Below are 17,833 nucleotides of genomic sequence, written 5' to 3'. Positions count from 1 at the left end.
TCTAATTCCCACCTGCTGTGTGTTTAGTGACACTAGGAAGTATTGGGTTTCCTAGATTTGGAAGGGATAAAATGCATAGCAGTGATCAACAGCCAAAGGAGGGTGTTGCTTTTGGTGGTTAACATCATAAGGAAGCATTCCTTGATTCTGCTGCTTTCTGGAGGAAAGAAATTGAGATGCTGATGCATGCAAACCCACAGCAGATGCTTCTGGAAAATGCTGTGTTCAGTTGTCTTCGTTGGAAGCCCACATTTTGCAATGGGGGTCCCTTCCAACTCAAGCCATGCCATGAAGCTATAATGAACCCAGGAGCTGTGGGGTGATGAATAGCACCTTCTTGATCCCAAACCTGCATGAAGGGCTTTGGGCGCTCAGCTATGGGCCCACCCTCACCATGCTACAGGACAGCCCCACCATTTCACATCTCACCCCATTCCCCACCTGCACAATTCCCATCTCCCTTTACAACACCATTTCCCATTGGGAGCATCGATGCCCCCCTTAGATGGGTACCTCTACACCCAGATAGGCGAAGCGAAAGGAAGAGGATGGTTGTTCCCTGTTGGTTGACACTTTTTCCCACCCAACAAACAAGAAATTTTATTAGCTAAACCCTCTCGGATGCCGCATTCCAGCTTGGTAACATTTCGGTAACACATTGCAAACGTTTGACTCATAGAAACTTGGAAGGCTGTTAGTCGGGGGAGGGGGAAGAGCGTCACATTCCCATTCCCGGGCAGGGTTTGGTTGTTGGATTTCTTTCTATTTTTTTTTATTGAAGAACTGAAACTTCTCTCTGTTTAATGAAAGAGAGAGGGAAAAAAAAAAGGAGTGTTGGAGCCGGACGCTTTCGGCTCTCATTGTGTTTGCAGTGAGGGGATGGGGGAGGAGGGCTGCTGCCAAGGGAGGAACTGAGGCAGCTGAACTCGCTTTTCTTCATCGAGCTTCTTTTTTTTTTTACTCCCTCTGTGTTCCCAGGACAGGGTTGGCTTTCTAGGTTTGATAAAGCATTTCCTTCCATTGTCATTCTATACGGCCTCTGGGCCCTTTGCTCAGTCCCTCCCCTTTCGCCTTCCCTTCTCTTTTCTCTCTCTCTCTTCCTGAACTTTAGTGAATCTTGAGATATAAAGAAAGCAGCTGCCTTCCCTTCCCCCCCCAAAACGAACACATCTCGGACAATGCGACCGCATCTCCAAGGGCTTTAACTCCTCTGGATGCAAGGACAAAGCCACGGTGAGTACCAGGGGGGGTCCCACGCGCATGATGCTAAAAGGCACCCCAATTGCTCCAACCCAACCCAAGCTGGTGCCAATGCTGTCCCCATGGTGCCATCCCCATTGCATTGTCCCTATGTCCTCATGGTGCCATCCCCATTGCATTGTCCCCATGGTGCCATCCCCATTGCATTGTCCCCTATGTCCCCATGGTACCATCCCCATTGCATTGTCCCCATGGTGCCATCCCCATTGTATTGTCCCCATGGTACCATCCCCATTTCATTGTCCCCATGTCCCCATTGTGCCATCCACATTGCATTTACCCCATGCCCCCATGGTGTCGTCCCCATTATGCTCTCCTCATTGCGCCGTCCCATCTCTGGGTGTCATTGTCACCTACTGTAACCCAGGCCAGCCGTGTAACACCGGCTGCTCAGCACGGTGGGAGGAATCCTCCTCTCCAATGCAAAGCAAAGCAAAACAAATGTGATGCAACCGTGTTCCCAGGAGCTGTGCTGCGGGAGGGCCGTCCGGTGGTGCCAGGTGTGTGGTTTTGAGGTGGGGGCTGCACAGTGTGGGGGCTGCAACCCTCCTCTGCACCAAAAGGGCTCTGTTCCCCATTCCTGGTGCTTTCCCCTTTCTCCCTCTGGCAGTCAGCTATTGCTCTGGTCTCACAGCAATCTCCTTTAAGGTGCTTGCTGTCTCTGGGTTCTGGTGTGCACTTTGTGTGCTGCTCACCTGGCAGTCCCCTCTTTGCTGCTGGGCTCTTTTTGTCTGTTGTTTTGCAATGGGAACAAAGGAGCAGGGGCTGTCACTCCAAAGGATGTTGAGGCCAGAGCAGCTCCTGTCCTGCTGTGTCTGCTCCTCTGAATGGCTCGCAATGCATCCCTTTCCTTCACCTTACTTTGGGGAATGGGGAGGAATTCAATGTGCAGAATAAATACAGGTGATGCAGGTGGGCTGTGCAGCCTTACGGCACAGAGGGGCAGAGGACAGCAGTGCCAGATGTGTTACAGACCCTGCATAGGGCTGAGCTGAGCACGCAACCCAATCCAGCCCAGACGCTGCAATTGATGTCTGAGCTCTCATGTGGGGATTTTCCTCCTCGTCTCCATCTGTCTCCAGGATCTGCTGTCTGTGCTGAAATCTGATTCATAGGAAATAGTATCTCAGTCTGGGAAATGCCACGGGGTGTCTGAGGTCTTTGGGACCGGGCATGGAAAAGAGCAGCCCCCTAAAGCCTGTCGTAATCCTCTGTGTCAAAACCAGATGAGAAAGCCTTAAAGCTTTATTACATCTTGGTCCAATGCAACCCTGGATGTTTTCCTCCCATCCCACCTGTGTTGGTGGCATTTGCTCATTGAGAGCTCTGCCCAATGCAGCAGCTCTGGGTAATGGGGTGTGTGGATATGGGATGGGAGCTGTAGGTGGAAGGGTTTGAGGATGGGGAATGGGTTGGGTGGTTGTAAATGGGCTGCTCCATTCCAGGGAGTATTAGAGTCCTTCAGCTAAAAGAAAACTGCCCCCGCTCAGCTGAATCCCGTTGAGGGATAACATTGGGTTCACAACTCAAAGGTAAAGATGGAGATGGAATGAGAAGCATCAGCTGTGATACCGACCAGATTCTGCAGCATGAGGACACCCCCTGACCTGTGTTCCCAGCAGGAGCTGAAGTGCTTGTATAAATGGAGATGAAGCCTTTGGATCTCAGGCATCATTCTGTCCCCTTGGTTATTGGGAGGAGCTGAGAACTTCACTTCTCCTTCTGCCCCCAACAGCTCAAAGCTGCCTTCTCCATCTCAGTGCCCACAATCCCCTCCATTGCAGCCTCTGGGAGTTCATCTCTGTTATTTTGGCACTTGCACAATGAGGAAATTGGCCAGAACTTCCACAGCAGCCATCAACTTTCCAGGGATGTTGCATGGATTTTCCAGCCAGGGATGGAACAGCCTCAACAATCCGCCAGCGTGGGACTGCAGCTCTGCATTAGGAAGGAGCAAACAGTGTTTAAAGGAGCATCCAGAGGCCGACCCTCCTGCACAGACACAGCCTCGTGTTCTGCTGTTGCACAGGAGAATGCACTTTAAATGCATGTTAACTGGCTATGATTAGTTATGGAAGTTTTCTTTCCAGAGCAGGAAATGGAGAAACTGTAATTATTTGTTTTTAACGAACCAGGTGCACCAAAAAGCCTCAGTGCTGTGAGCACTCAGCAAATTAATGCTGGCTGCACCTGATGGTTTTAATATCACTGGACAAGCTGCTCAGGAATAGATTGGTGTGGTGGCCACACAGGAAGGCCCAGTTGCATGTTTCCCTACCCTTCATATTTGCTGTCCATTGCGGGGCTATCAGTGATGCTGGAATCATTTTTCCATCAGCCTGTGGTTGGATCTGCTGCTCTCTGCATTGGCATCTTCTGAGTGCAAAACACACAGGGGAGCAACCTGCTGTATCCTGCCCTGTGCTGTGGGCTGGCTGATGCGTGTGGGTCTGCAAAACCCATCATGAGCTTTGCAGTGCGGGTGCAAACCCACAGCAAGGCGAGGGCCAAGCAAGGTGGTGGGGGATGCAAGGTGGTGGGGGAAGCAAGGAGATGGCCTGCATGGTGCTGTCCCCATGTCCTTTCCCTGTCCCTATGGGCCAGCCCTGTTTGCTGCTTGGCCCTCCCTTTGTTCCTGAACCATATTTCTCCTCTCTTCTTGCTGTCATTGATGTGGAGGAGTGCTGCTTTTCAGCATCCTGCATCAGCCCTGGTCTCTTTGTTTCTTTTTAGTGTGCTCAGCTACGTGCTGGGAGAGCAGGGTTTTTCCAGCCAGGATGGTTTGGAGTATCAGACGTGTGCAGAATGAATGATGTTGGAGCTTCAGGCTCAGCCAGGGCTGGAAAAAAAACCCCCCACTCTTTGCTTTGGGTTTGAAGCAAAACCACCTCCTCCACCTCAATGTGTCTGTGCTTTAAATCTGGCAAACGACACGCGTGCAGCATTTGGTGACACCCAGAGCCCATAACTCAGGGGATGAAGGCTGTACAGATCCATTCCCCAGCACGGCTGGCGTTGTGCTGCAGGTTGGGCAGCACCTGGATCCTGCAGCCTCCTCACATCCATCTCCCAGCTGGGATTTGTCCAAAAACAAAAGGTTTGCAGCAAGCTGGAATAACAGCACGAGGTCCCTGGGCACTGCAAAGCCTGCAGCATCCTCTAGCCCTGAGATGAGCAAAGCCTCACGATCTCATTGCTCACAGGGATGATTTATAGACCAAGGTCTGTAAGCCCTTCTGTGGAATAAGAAAGTATTCCTATCCCCATAGCCTGAATTCATTATAATGAAGAGAAGGGATTCTGTATTCGAACAAAAGGAACCTCCGCAGCGGTTTGGAAAGGAAATATTTCTAGAGGTGAAATTAAATCTCAAAACAAATCCAAGAGCAGGCACAGAAACCAAGTACAGGGAGATGGTTGACTGAAGGCTGACCACGAGCCAGCAGTGTGCCCTATGGCCAGAAGGCTGATAGTATCCAGGCTTTCCAGCAGTGACCAAAGGCAGACCATGATCCAGCAATGTTTCTGGCTGTAGTATCCCAGTTGGGCAACAAGGTTGACCCGAAGGTTGACTAGAGTGCATGGATGAGAGGGCATCTGATCAATGCTTTACCAAACCAAAGCACTTGGGGTCACTGCTGGTGCCCACCTCTGTCCCATCCATGCTGTGGGGTGAGAGCAGAGCTGGGGACACAGACTGGGCTCCCATTGCCTCCTGCATGCAGTGCAACCTCATTGCCACGCAGGGAAGAGGACGAGGGTCCTTCTCAAGGTGACCAGCTTATTTTTGGCCTCTTTCTCCCTCCTGTTGGAGCCAACCCGGGCTGCAAAAGCTGTTGAAGTTTTTTAGGCCCTTTTGTTTGTTTAATGGAGGCGATGTTTGTTTTTGATCACAGGCATTAGATAGGCACTTCCTCTGCATGCAGGAAGCAGTGATTTCCTGTTCCAACTCTCACTGCGCAGGAAACCTCGCTCTGCTGAGTGTTCACTTTTCATGCAGCGTTTTTGGAAGTCCTTTCGTGGGGTTGTTTTGTTTTCTCTTTCCCCACCCCGATGCTGTTGGGTTCCCATAGGGGCTGAGCTTTGGTTGGGCCATTTCCCCATGTTTGGATCCTACGAGGTCCAAAACGCAGGGAAGGCAGCATCACTGCTTTGATGGTGTTTGTTTGTCACCGTTGTGATGGTGTTTGCCACCATTTAAATGAGGTTTGCCACTTGTTTGGATGGCATCTGCCGTCAGTTTTGTGCTACCACCAACAGCACAAGCTCATCCCTCTGCTTTCATAGACCTGCTTGGTGCAGATCCATGCCTGCAGTCACTCAGTTCTTCTCTTTCTGCTGTTATGTTGATGCCTATGGGTTGTTCTGGATGCTATTTGCTGTACCTGAACTACCTGCTATCATGGGCAGAGTTAAAGCAGGGAGTTGGACCAAGCCTGCCCTATTAGCTCCTTTCCTTGCTGGGACCTTTAGTGCTCTGTGGGAATGCAGCAGGTGAATGTTATTACTGATTACCCATTAAATTTGTGTGAGAACTCTGCTGTGGGTGCATGGCTTGTGCTTCCCATCATCTTGCTTCTCACCTCTGCAATGCACCTCTGGCTTTGCTCCCTTCTGGCTGCAGCTACATGTCCAGGTCAGTCTGTAAAGCATAAGGAATGGGGATAGAATTAATGATGTTTCCCACCTGGAGAGGTGCTTCTAAGGTGGAAAAGAGGTCTGTAGGATTTCCTGTTGTATCAAAGGCAACTGGGATGGGATCCCTTGGCAACTCTATGCGTAGGAAGGTGGTTTTGATCCACGTGTGGTATCTCAGAGCTGGCTCAGACAGGAGCATTGGATGCTTTGTTTTGTGAATGGAGCATCACAGGATGGATGGAAGGATGTGGCTGGGAGGAGGGCAGATGCTTTCAGGGCTCCCCCAGCCCAGGGCACCACTTCAGCCACCCCTCCTGCCCAGTTCCTGGAGAGCTCACCATTGTGCTGGCCCCTTCCCATCATTGCATGTCACTGACATCATTGCCAGTTGCCATGGAAAATGCAGGTTGTCCAAAACATGACCCCTTGGCCTCATCCCATGTGTGTCAGGAAATGAAGGTTTTATAGCACAAGCAGGAAGAGCTGGAGAGGGACCAGCAGCTCAGGGACAGGCACATGGCTCTGCAATGGGGAAATGGAGACCAACTGGGGCTACCAGATGGATTTGCATCTTCTGAGTTATTTCTGGGCTGCTGGGGAGGCAATGTGGAGCTTTTAAGTCGATGCCCAGAGAGAAGGCAAGAAGGCTGCGTGAAGCTCTGAGCGACACAACAGCAGATGGTTTCCATCATTAAACCCAAAGAGAGAATGTTTCCTGGGTGATGTTGTGTTGCCCCTTGGCTGCTGGCTGGATGAGGAGCCCAGGGTGATGTGATGCCTCTCAGCTGAGCTGCGGATGGGCAGCAAGCAGAGCTGCCAGTCGGAGTTTTAGGAGCCAGACAATGATTTTCCTAAAGCCATCCTGAAATCAGAGGTCATCAAAAGCCTTATAGGGAGTGTGGGGGCTTTGGGAAGGAAGCATCAGGTGCTGTGCTGCAGTGGGGTTGGGACGCTGCTGTTCAAGGCAGCCTTTGTTCAGGAATTACAACCAGACCTTCTCTCCTGCAGCGGTCAGAGTGGAGGTGTTTCCTCAAGGGAAAGCTGGAAGCTTTGCTCTTGGATCCTCTAGAACTGGAGGAAGCACGCTGTGTCCTGCCCTGACCACAAAGGCTGCATCCGCTCCCCTGTGCACAAGCAGCGTGCAAAAACCTCCATGAAAGCTCCAAGCAGTAGCAGTTCTACCCACCCTGCTGCTTTCAGGCAGCCTTCATGCCATGTCCCTGCTGCAGGATGAGCCCATCTCCTCCTTAAGTTCTTTTCCCCCTTCATTCATGGCCTTGCATGCAGCCCACCACCCCCAGCAAACAGAGGACAACGAGCAGACCAAGCAGCACACTCATATGGGGATGTGCTGGAAAATAAAACACGGGAGCTTGCTGGTTTTGCATACCCCATCCGGGGGCAACAGTGCAGGCTCCGAGCATGGAAAGTGGCATCATGCCACATCAGCACTCTTGTTTTGGTCTCACTTTGCTCGATACCTCACCAGCGCTGCAGTCACTTCACCCACCCGATAAACAACAGCACGAGCGCGGGGAGCTGCCGGCTCCCTCTCAGCTGTGGGTGTCAGAGGGTTAAAAATAGACTCCAGATTTCAGTTGGTGAATGTGGAGGCAGAGAGCAGAGAGCTGTTTATCAATGCCAGGGTTTCCCCTGAGATGCTGAAATGAGTCAGATAAGGGATGGGTACAACCATGCTCCGCGCACGGGATGCTCTGTGCTGAGGTCTGTGGGGATGTTTGGTGTGGATGGGTTCCTATAGGATATGTTACAGCATCCAAAGCCATCCTTAGCCTTCTGTAAGCATCGTGCTCTGCCATGGGCTGCTCAGCTGGCTCAGTTCCTTGCTGGGTTTTGAGCCCATGCAGGGGAATGGCTGAGTATTGTGATGTCCCCAAAGGACCCAAAAGGCTTCAAGGTGCACTGGGGAGGCTGGAGGAACATCAGTGTCCTGTAACAGCGCTGCAGGTGTTGGCTCTGACCTTCCTACCCTGTGCAAAATTGCTTCCAATGCAGACATCATTGAGCTCCGTGATGCTGTAATTTCAGAGAAGCACAATGGAGGATTCTGCTGTCCCTGTTGTTGCAATGCTGATATTTGGGACCTTCAGGGCAGCTGAGCTGTAAGGATTGCTGCTGTGTCCCCAGGAGCAGCGTGGTGCCATTGCTGCTGCTTGCAGGAATCTGAGGGCTCAAATGATGGGCTGCTGGTGCTGCTGCAGCTCTTTGTGGCTCTAGTGAAATTATGACGTGCGTTTTGATGCCTTCCTATCCTGATGATTGTGGTCATTGTGGCAGGTTCTCTCCTGTTAGGGCATCCCATGCCCTTACACCCCATCCTTTTGCACAGTGAATGGACCATGGGGTGATGTAGACCTGGATGCTCATCTCCTAAGGCACAGGGAATGTGTTTTTGGGTCACCCCAAGCTGGTTTATTGCACAAGAGCAGCAGCGTGCTGCTGTTAGCAGAGGACCAAACTGCTCCTTGTCAGTGTTTCTGAGCTCGGGTTGGCAGCTGCTTCAGCTCAGCCCCATGGGGTGGGAGATGGGGTTGAAACTGCTCCTCGTTTCCATCCTATCCCCTCTTGTGCCTCCACATCTCCTGCATTGGCATCACCATCCTATCCTCATCAGCATCCCGATCTCATTCCTTCAGCATCCTTGTGCCCACCCCATCATCATCAGGATCCCCATCCCATTCCTTCAGCATCCCCATCCCCTCTCCCTTGCAGCATCCACACGTGAGGCCCTTGGGAACCCTTTTATTCCTAGGGACAGCATGTTGGAGGAGGGATGGAGCTGATCCTGCATCCAGAGCCATCCCCGTGCTGTGGGATCTGGGCTGGGCTGTGGGGCTGTGTGAATGGAGCACATTTTCACACCCGATGCTTTGCTTGTGGAAGCGGCAGCGGCTTCCTGTTTGACTCACACCTGACGGCCCTGTTGTATGAGTTGGGGCCTCTCGGTGCTTACAGCAACTGAATGGGGCTGTTTACAATTAGAGAACATGGGATTCCCAGAAAGAGGCTCAGACCGGACATCCTGAAGCGAAATACCCCGGGCGTCACCAGCTAAAAATAACCATTAGCAGAACAGTCACCAAACAAACAGCAGTGCTGCGTTGGGTGCAGGGCTCTGTCCCATGGATTGAGGGTGAGGGGGAGGGATGTGAGACATACGATGGCCTTTCCTTCCCCTATTGTGTTTTTTGGTCATAATAACGTGATGCTCTGAAGCAGCAGTGGAGCGCAGTGATTTCTCTCGGTTTCTGGCTTTGTTTGTGGATGGGGGGAGGAGGGAGGGGGCACAAAAGAGGGGCTAAGATATAAATGAAGCCAATTTCAGACAGAACTGATGTGTTGTGGGCAGAGGACCCCATAGATGGCATTGCTATGGGAAGAAGGGTGAGATCCCGCTGCTCTCTCCCTTTTGCATCCCTGAAGCCGAGAGATCCTTCCAACCTTTCCCCAGGTGCAAAAGGGGCTGAAGGAAGGGATCCTTGGGTGTCCCCATTAAGGGGAGCGGGGCAGGGATGGAGCTCAAAGCCTGAGCCCAGCAGGGGCTGCTCAGCCTCACCCTAACAGAGATTTCAGCAGAGACAAACTCCCCCGTTAAAAGGCACTTACGCAATCGGGTGCTATTAGAGGAAGTGTCTCTGTAACCCCAGGCAGTTAGTGGTTGATTTATGTCCTGCAGCTTTAGGTTTTACAAGTTGGTGAGGGAGTTGCATAAGAAGAAAATTTGACCTTCTATTTCTTAAGAGCACTTTTTTTTTCCCCTCCCCTTTCTTTCTCTTTCTTCCCCCCCTCTCTGTTGGGCATCTTTACTCCGATGCTCACACTTAGTGGGGTGAAGAGGAGGTTGATGCAGCTCAAAGGATCCCATGTGCTTTTGGTGCCTTTGTCCTATCAGTTGTGTCCCCCCAAGCCCAGGAATTGCTGCCCTTTATCACATGATGGGGACCAACATTGGGGTTTTCCTTCCTTGGCTCTGCAGAGAACTGTCCCTGCTGGCATTTCCCTGCTGCAATGGGGGCTGCGGATGCTGCTCGTGCTCATGGCATGCACTGAGTTCCAACTGTTGGCTTTTGCTCTGAAGCAATAAATCCGAGCAGAGCAGGCTCTGTGCGTGGGCTGCTGGGGGTTGATTTGGGGTTGTGTTGCTTCGTGTTGGCCCTGGGGGATCATCCCATGTCGCAGCAGCGGAGGCAGAAGTCTCATGGAAACTTCACTCGCTCTCTCTCCTCGTTTGCCATTTGCCTCGCTCCTAAAATAGAAGCGACTGAGACTAAAAAGCACACACGAGCAATTTGCAAACAGAAGGACAATTAAAAGGAGGAAAAACCAATTTCCCCCAGCGTAGCAGGGAAAGACAGTGCTGCATTGTGTGAACCACGGTGTCCTTCCAGCAGAACAACCGGCCCAGGTTCTCTGCCCACGGCTATTTGGGATCATGGTGCTCTGTGAGCTCTCTTGTTCTCAGCCCCCTCGGATTTTCTCTGCTTCTGGCCTTGCCATCGAGATGCAAAAAAGCTCCGTGTGCTCACAGCTCCTCCATCTGCTGCAGGGATGGCGCTGGGAGCAGTGAGCACAGAGCTAATGTTGCACAGGAGAGATGCGCTGCCAAGCATGGAGGGGACAATTCCAGTGCTCTGAGATGCTGAGTGCAGAGCTGGGGCCATTTCTGCTTATGTTACCGATTCCCTGAGTGCCCTTGGTGCTCAGGCATCACTTGCAGCATGAGGATGGGGTTGGCTCCTTTGTCTTTAGGTGCCATTAATTGGGATCAGCCCTTCAATAGCGTGGGTGCCATTCAGAAAGCTGAGCTTTGGGCTGTTCATGCTCTAAGGGAGGGACTTTTCCCTTCCTGGGCGAGCGTGGGTAGCTTCGAAGCAGCTCCAGTTTTAGTCTTTCTACACCACCCAGCTGATATAAAACCAGGCACTGCATCTGTTCCTGGGGTACCCATTGTCCAGGAATCCCCAGGTGACCAATTATACCAATGGGAGCACTGATGGAAAAGGGCCATTCTCAGCAGAGGGTTTTGCAAAAGGTTGGTAGAACCCCAGGAGCCTCCTGGCAGCTTGATCTCTATTTTGAAAGCCGTCAGCCCCCCAGCTGGGTGTGAGAGTTAAATGAAAGGATGCGAGATAAACCCACTTGTGTGCTAGAGAGAGCCGCTGCCCGCGGCAGCGCGACATCAGAGGTTGTCATTCTGAAACCGAGCATGGAAACTGCACTGAGAAAAAAGCTAGAGAGCAGGGCTCCTCACCACACACGGTGCAGACCACACTAAAGAGCTGCTCTGCCCTGGGGGACTGTCACAATGCATTGGGGGGAAAGAGAGACAAAGCTAAAGGGCAGCAGGCAGCTCCGCGCGCAGGCCGGGCAGATGAGCACTGACAACAAAGGTACTCCTCCAAACCATCTTCTGGGCTTAATGTGTCTCATTTTGGGCTTTTTTTAAACACTGTGTGCTCTTTGCTGAACACCTCCGTGGTGTTTCTCTAATGTCTGTGGGTTTTGGATGGCTGATGCCCCAGGGAAGGGCAGGGAAGAGGGTGGCAAATGGAGGAGGGTGCAGGCAGCTTTTGGTGCTGCAGGACTATGGGGAGCACTAGTGGCAAATGATGTTGGTGTGCACAGCATTGCTCTGCTGAAACCACACAGGGTTTCTGCTCCAGTCTCAGCCTGGTGCATCCCGCCTGGGATTTCTGCTCTGGTTGATCTGTGTTATTGCTGTGCTCTGATATCCCCCTGGTCCCCTCTGTTGCTGCAGGGCTGCTCTGGGCTGAGCCATCACATAGGGCTCGTTTCCTGGCTCCTGGGAGGGGAAGGGCACAAGGGGCAGCAGCTCTCACTCATGTCCCATGCATGTGGACCATGCAGAGCAGGAAAACCTCCCCACAGGTGGGCACCCTCCTCCAAGCAGCAGCGCTCTGGGTTTGAGTTTTTCCTATCTCACGTAGCACTAAAAGTCTCTTGTGGGTCACCCGTGCTCACTTGTTTGCAGCCCAAATGCTCAGCTTCAGCTTTTGAAAGCACAAAGTTCTCTTTGCTGCCCCACAGACCCCCCCCCTTCCCCCCCACTCTTTGCATGGCACAGTGTTGCTGCACACCCCACAGCACGGGTGGTTTTATCTGATGCGTGCTCACCTGGCACTGCCTTTGTGCTGATAAACCATAAGGATACACAGCTGCTCTCAGCTCACATTGCAGCAGCTCCTCAGCCCATCTGCACCAAGGGTCAGGATGGCATCTCCTTGTTTCCTTTGTCACAAAGCAGTGCATCTCTTCTCTGGTCAACCCCTGGTGCTTCCCTGCTCTTTTGTCTTGATGAAGAGCTTGGGAAATGGCATCGAGATTGACTGGTGTGCATTGTGAGGTTAGGAGGAGGGAAGCTGTGATGGAAGGAGTCTTGAGTTTCACCCTGCTTCAAAAGTGCTGAGAGTGGTGCAACGCTCCCACGGCCCAACATGGGAATTTCCAATTTGCTTCATTTCTCTGGGCTGTAGAGAAGGCTGAGCACGTGCTCAATGTGCTTCAAAAACAAAGGTGCAGACTGGGAGAGCCAACACATGTAAAGCAGCAGGGCCCTTAAAGCAAAGTGATCTGCATGCACCCAACATGGTGGCTCTGGATGCTCAGCACAGCAGTGATGCTCACAAGCGGGTGCTGTCCCAGCTTAGGAAGGCTGCAAGATAAGAATGAATTGATGCTGGAAATCTGAGCATTAGGGAGCTGAGAGCTGTGGGTTTGACTTCTTCTGGTGGTGGTTTGGAATGTTGTGTGCAGCCCATGCTCACCTTCCTCTGCTTTTCAATGTGATGTGATGCTTTGGGCTGAGTTGCTTTGCTCACAGTTGCAACCTTGCTTGCAAATCAAGCCCTCACCCTGCAGTGCCAAACAACAGCAGAGGATGAGCTGTGCTGTGCTGTTAGCACTTTGGGGGGGTGCTTTTTCCACCCAGAGAGGTCGGTTTCCAACAGATCACTGTGAATCTGAAGTGTGAGTAATGACAAAGTCGTGCGGATGGAGAGGTCACCATTGCTAAGCCTGAAGCATTCACTGTTGAGCGTCACGTTTAGAGCTCAGGAGAGAGAAGCACCCACGTAACAGGGACCACAAGGTGCTGAAATGCTGCTCAGTGAGACCTCAGCCTTGTCATGCAAGCCTTATTCTTTGTTGTTTTCTTTTAAACAGCTCTGCAGATAAATTGTGAGCTGGAGAGAAATCCCACGTGGGGAGTTTAGGGTGCAGGGTAGGGAAGGTGTTCCTATGTTAGGGCAGGGTGTTCCTCTGTTGTTTTTGGGGTAGAGGTGGAAAAATGCTTCAGATCTCAGTGAGAGGATGTTGGGAGGGGTTTGGGGGTCCCTGCTGGCCTGGAATGGGATGCTCACACCATGGGCTGTCCTCTTATCTGTTGGGATTTCTGTATGTAGCAGTGCTGGATGGCTCCATCCAACCCCATGGCTCTGATGGGGGGGGGGGTGTTCCATCAAGGCTTCCACAGCATTTGGTGTAAATTCATAAAGAAATCCATGAAAAATCAATAGATGTCCCCAAAATGGACGGGAGGGCAGTGCTATGCAGTTCTGCCATGCAGTTCTGCCATGCAGAAGGACCACCTGAAGCAGATGCTGGGCACTGAGGGGAGCAGCTGGTGTTCCCATTCCATTCAAAGCACAGAGCAGAGCCCAGCATGGATCAGAACCAGAGCTGAGCATCCACAGAGCATCAGTCCCTGTGGACCCAAGGCTGGATTTGAGCTCGGGGTGCAGGCACCAGGTGGGTCCCCACATGGGTGCTGTCATAGGGGTAGGTGGGTGAGTTGAGAGCATCAGGCACAGCACTGGCCTCTTCCTGAGGGTGGCCTGGTTGTGGGTAGGATGTGGCTGCTCAGCAGCCTTGGGGTGCTTCACCGCCTGGGGGTTTTATGCAGCTCCATCCCCATTTCTTTCTGTCTTTACCTGTTTGGTTGCCTTTAGCTCTTAGCTGTGGCAGTAATGGGATCCTGCAATGCATGACTTTGTTTCATTCACGAGGGTGACCAGGTTTGCTTCCATCCAGGATAACCTATGGTTAGGTTAACATCCATCCAGGATAATCTGAGCTCTCCATTCAGCCCCTTGTTGAGCAGGATGGGCAGCCAGTGGAACTTAGCTGAGCTGTTGTGGTGCTTCCCAGCCTTCAAGGCTTTGAATGGTACCATCCTGCTTTGCTATGAAGCAAGAACTGAGCATGGCACACAGCTGGAAAAGTGGGGAGCAAGGGGAAAACCTGCAAATGGCTCCTTTGGTTCTTTGGCTTTGCAGCCCGGAGCCTGGTCTGCCTTCAGTGCATTCTCTTTGTGTTTTGGAAAACAGAGTTTTTTGCCGGCTATTATTTCTTTATCTGGATAAAAATCCTCTGGGCATTTGGAAGGGAAATAAACAATTTCCAGCCGTTCAGGTGGCGGTGATAGGCGTGAACTGCGCTGTAACCTCACACGGCCCCTTTATGTGAAAACGTTTGGCTTTTTTTTTGTTTTTCTAGTGGAAATAGCAAGAATGAGGATGAAATCAATGGGTTTTCATGGGATTGCCGCACCGGAGCTTCTTTTAGGAAGGAAAGTGAACAGAAAACGATGCATCAATTGGGCAGCGCAGGGGATGTGCAGTGAGGAGCGCAGTGCTTGCACAAGGAAGGGGTTTTGCAGTGGATGGTGCAGATGTGGCACAGACAGCAAAGCTCCATTCGCTGCTGGAGTCAGGAGAGGGCGCACGGAGCGGCGGCTGTTTGCTATACAGAAATATTTAGTCAACTGGAAGGCTGTTTCGAAAGCTAAATTGAGAGCTGCTCCGGCTCCTTCCCCGGCCCATTGTTGTGGTTTTACAATCACATTTTCCTGTTTTTAAAACAAATGTTTTTCTCTCCCCTGGGGCCGTCCGAAAGACCCACAAGAGCGACGGGGGGAAGCGGGCGGGCGAAGCAAGCATCTTCCATCCCCATTAATTGCCCTTTGCTTTGCGCAAACAGCAACGGGAGGGCGGAACGGCCGGGCGGCAGCGTGCCCTTGCTTTGAGTCGCTGGTTCCTCTTTGCAGCTCTGTGGTTTCATGCTCAGCAAAAGGACGACCAAAGGTATTTTTGTAGGTCTTTATTGAAGGAGTGTCTATTTAAAACAGACCTCCAGGGTGAGTGCGGTTGGTTGGTTATTAGAACAGAGGAGGATGGGGGTGGTGGGAGGTGGGTTGGGCACTGCCTTGCCATGCTGGGGGTCTCTAGGTGCAGGGGGGTCTCCATAGAGGAGGGTCAGATCTTGCAGCAGTGATGCAAGGCAAAGGTTTGTGGAGGAGGGAAGTAATAGAGTAGGCAGCCAGCTCCTGTGTGCAGAGCGCATGCATGCTCTCAGTGTTTTGCTTTGAAATGTGAATAGTTTTCCATTTGCTGAATGGAAGTGGAGAAGTCACAGCACAACGCAGTGACCATCAGCTGCTCTCTGCAGGGATGCAGCAGTTCTGGATGTGTTCAGGATACAACTGGGGATAGAGCTGCACCAGCAGCGAGCTGATGCTGGGCTGGGTGACCTTCTCAGCCCCTGCTCAGCCTCTGTCTGCCTTCACATCAGAGGCCTCAGAATACAGAGCAGAAAGGTCTGCACTCAGGATGCATCCTAAGTTTCCCTAAGCTCCACTTGCAGCCTCCTCCTGTGCCCAGCACAGCGTTGCCCAATTCAGGGTGTGAGTTTCTGCTCCCATATCTATCATACATCAGCAAATAAAAAGCATCAAGCCCTCTTGTGCCCTAGTCAGCAACTCGCCCACCTCCTGCCTGTTTGCTGGGTCAGCCGTGACTGGCAGGCTGAGCAGTTCAGCCTCCAGCATCCCAGATTCAACCCTAAGCATGGGATTGACTGGATAAAAATAAAAGGAAGTGGAAAACCAAGTACAGCTCCATTGGAAAGGCAAGCACAGCTCCTTTCTCTCCTGGAAAGCAGGAGAAAATTTTGCTTGTTCATAGTTTGTGAGGTCCAGAGATGAGCTGTGGGGTACAGACCTGGAGTGGGCCCAATGAGTGCGGAGCTTTGGGGCTGAAGGACAGGAAGGTGATGGGATGGAAGAAGACAGTGGTGGGGAGCAGAGGGAGGAGGATGCAGAGCAGCACAGAATGAGGTGCTGCCATCACTGCCTGCCCTCCCCATGGACCCTCTTCTGGCTGCAGGATGCTGTGGGCAGCAGCAGGCAGGGATTGGGGTGAGCCCAGGCAGCCTGCGGCGGCTGCTCCTCCTTTGTCGGCACGAGGATTGCAAAACGCAAGGGGGTGAAGCGTGTTCAGCTCCTCTGATCAAAATAGCAGCACGGTTCTTTCACAACCAGCAGCGGGTTCTGCGTGCATCCCCACGCTCGGCTGCTGCAAAGAGGCCTGGCTCGTTGGGAGAGGGAGGAGAGATGGCAGAAAGGGAAGTGGTGCCTGCTTTCCTGGCTAAAAATACTGCCTGTGCTTCCAAAATAGTCTCTGGTGAACGATTGGTGTTAACCCTGCGGTGCGGGGCTGCCAGCTGGTTCAGTGCTCTGATATCTCCATCCCAGCTTTGGCCTTATCCTACACCTGGATGGAGGGAGGTCTCGGTGGGACCCTTTTGCAGTTGGAGGCAGGTTTTGCAAGGAAGATCACGAATATCAAAGACTGCTGTGATTCTTCACTTGGCAGCCAACCTCAAACCTCTCCTTTCCAACTGGGCTCTTGTTTTGGAGGAGAAAAATAGCAGCTTGCCCTGGGATGTGCCCTTAAGTTCCATGTGAAGCCAGGAGTAGAGCTGAAGGGACAGATCCAGCTTGGAAAGCCCAGCCCCTGGCTGCCTTTCCCCATCCTTTGGGAAGGACGGATTGAAGGGAATTTAGGGCTCTGAGCAGGAAAAAAGGGCTGAAAGGGGAGAATGAGCCCCTTCTTCCCACTGCTGCTAGACTTAAAGCATAGAGAAAGATCCCAACAACCTGCACCTTGAATTGGTGGCAATGAGTGATATGCAGATATACTCAGAGTAGGCACTGCTGGGACTTTCACTGTCAAGTTATTGGGCTTTCTCAGAATGAGCTGTCTGTCATCAAAACATCACAGGGGCAACTTTGGCATCATTGAGGACCTGGGGGGCACATTGATATGCTGTGCTCTGTGTGGAGTGAGGTCAGGGTGGGCTGAAAGCTCAGAGCACCATTAGGTGCTGCTTGAGCATCGTCTCAGAGGGGATAAAGCCAAACTGAACAGATGAACCTGGTGATAAATGAGATTTGAAAACGAATGGGAAGGAAAAGCCGGTCCAGGAAAAGAAAAAACACTGATGAAAGGGAAAGGGAAAGCCCCAAAGGTGAGACTCACTATGAGCAGCTGCAGCTTGAGCCAGCTTCAGAGAGCACCAAAAATAGCTTGCATCGGGTGCCAGCCTGCGTGCACGCATGCATGCTCGATATGTAACTTCCCATGTTCTGTTCTGGTAGTGTAAAAGAGAACAAAATAGCTCAGCAAAAGCCCAGCTGCTGCCCACTCGTGTTTCGGTGTTTTATCTCACTGCATCTGCACTGCTTGACCTCTGGAGATGTGGAACCCCACGGCTGAGCCGCAGACCAACGCAAGTCTCTTTGCTCAGGGATGAGGCAGAGCTCTGCTCTGTATCTGAAGTGATTTCTTCTTTGGAAAAGAGAAGTGTGATTCAGCGGACAGAGAATCCCCCACTCCCCTACTTTGGATTTCCTGGAAATGCAGCTGTCCTCTGGGCAGGAGAGCTGAGCCCCACCTGCAGGATGTTCCTGGTTGTCAGCAGGGAAATCTATGGGATAACTTTGGGGGTGGTTTGAAGCCCCCGAGAACCATCTCCTTGGGTCCAAGTGTGGCTGCTGGTTCATGGTCAATGTTTGGTCAACTGTTGGTCATCCATTGGTCAACCAAGACACTATTGG

At 51.9% G+C, this 17,833-nt stretch overlaps 1 protein-coding gene across 6 annotated transcripts in view; it reads left to right on the top strand.

Moving 5' to 3' along the window:
• The first annotated feature begins 696 nt into the window (after positions 1-696).
• HDAC7 (histone deacetylase 7) overlaps positions 697-17,833 on the top strand; it is a 57,115-nt gene continuing 39,978 nt past the window's right edge. The window contains exon 1 of one of the 6 annotated variants that reach the window (XM_015886849.3): positions 697-1,233. In XM_015886849.3, the coding sequence (XP_015742335.2) occupies positions 1,215-1,233 (19 nt within the window). In that variant the 5' untranslated portion in view covers positions 697-1,214. Of the gene's footprint in view, positions 1,234-11,268; positions 11,310-14,909; positions 15,021-17,833 lie in introns of those variants that run through there. The other 5 variants (XM_085534084.1, XM_015886853.3, XM_085534081.1 and 2 more) reach the window with 5 other exon arrangements.

The sequence above is a fragment of the Coturnix japonica genome, unplaced genomic scaffold, assembly GCF_054131305.1.
Source record: "Coturnix japonica strain WE unplaced genomic scaffold, WE-NBRP24 Scf075, whole genome shotgun sequence".
Taxonomy (NCBI): Eukaryota; Metazoa; Chordata; class Aves; order Galliformes; family Phasianidae; genus Coturnix; species Coturnix japonica.
This window is presented reverse-complemented; position numbering and strand designations above follow the sequence as displayed.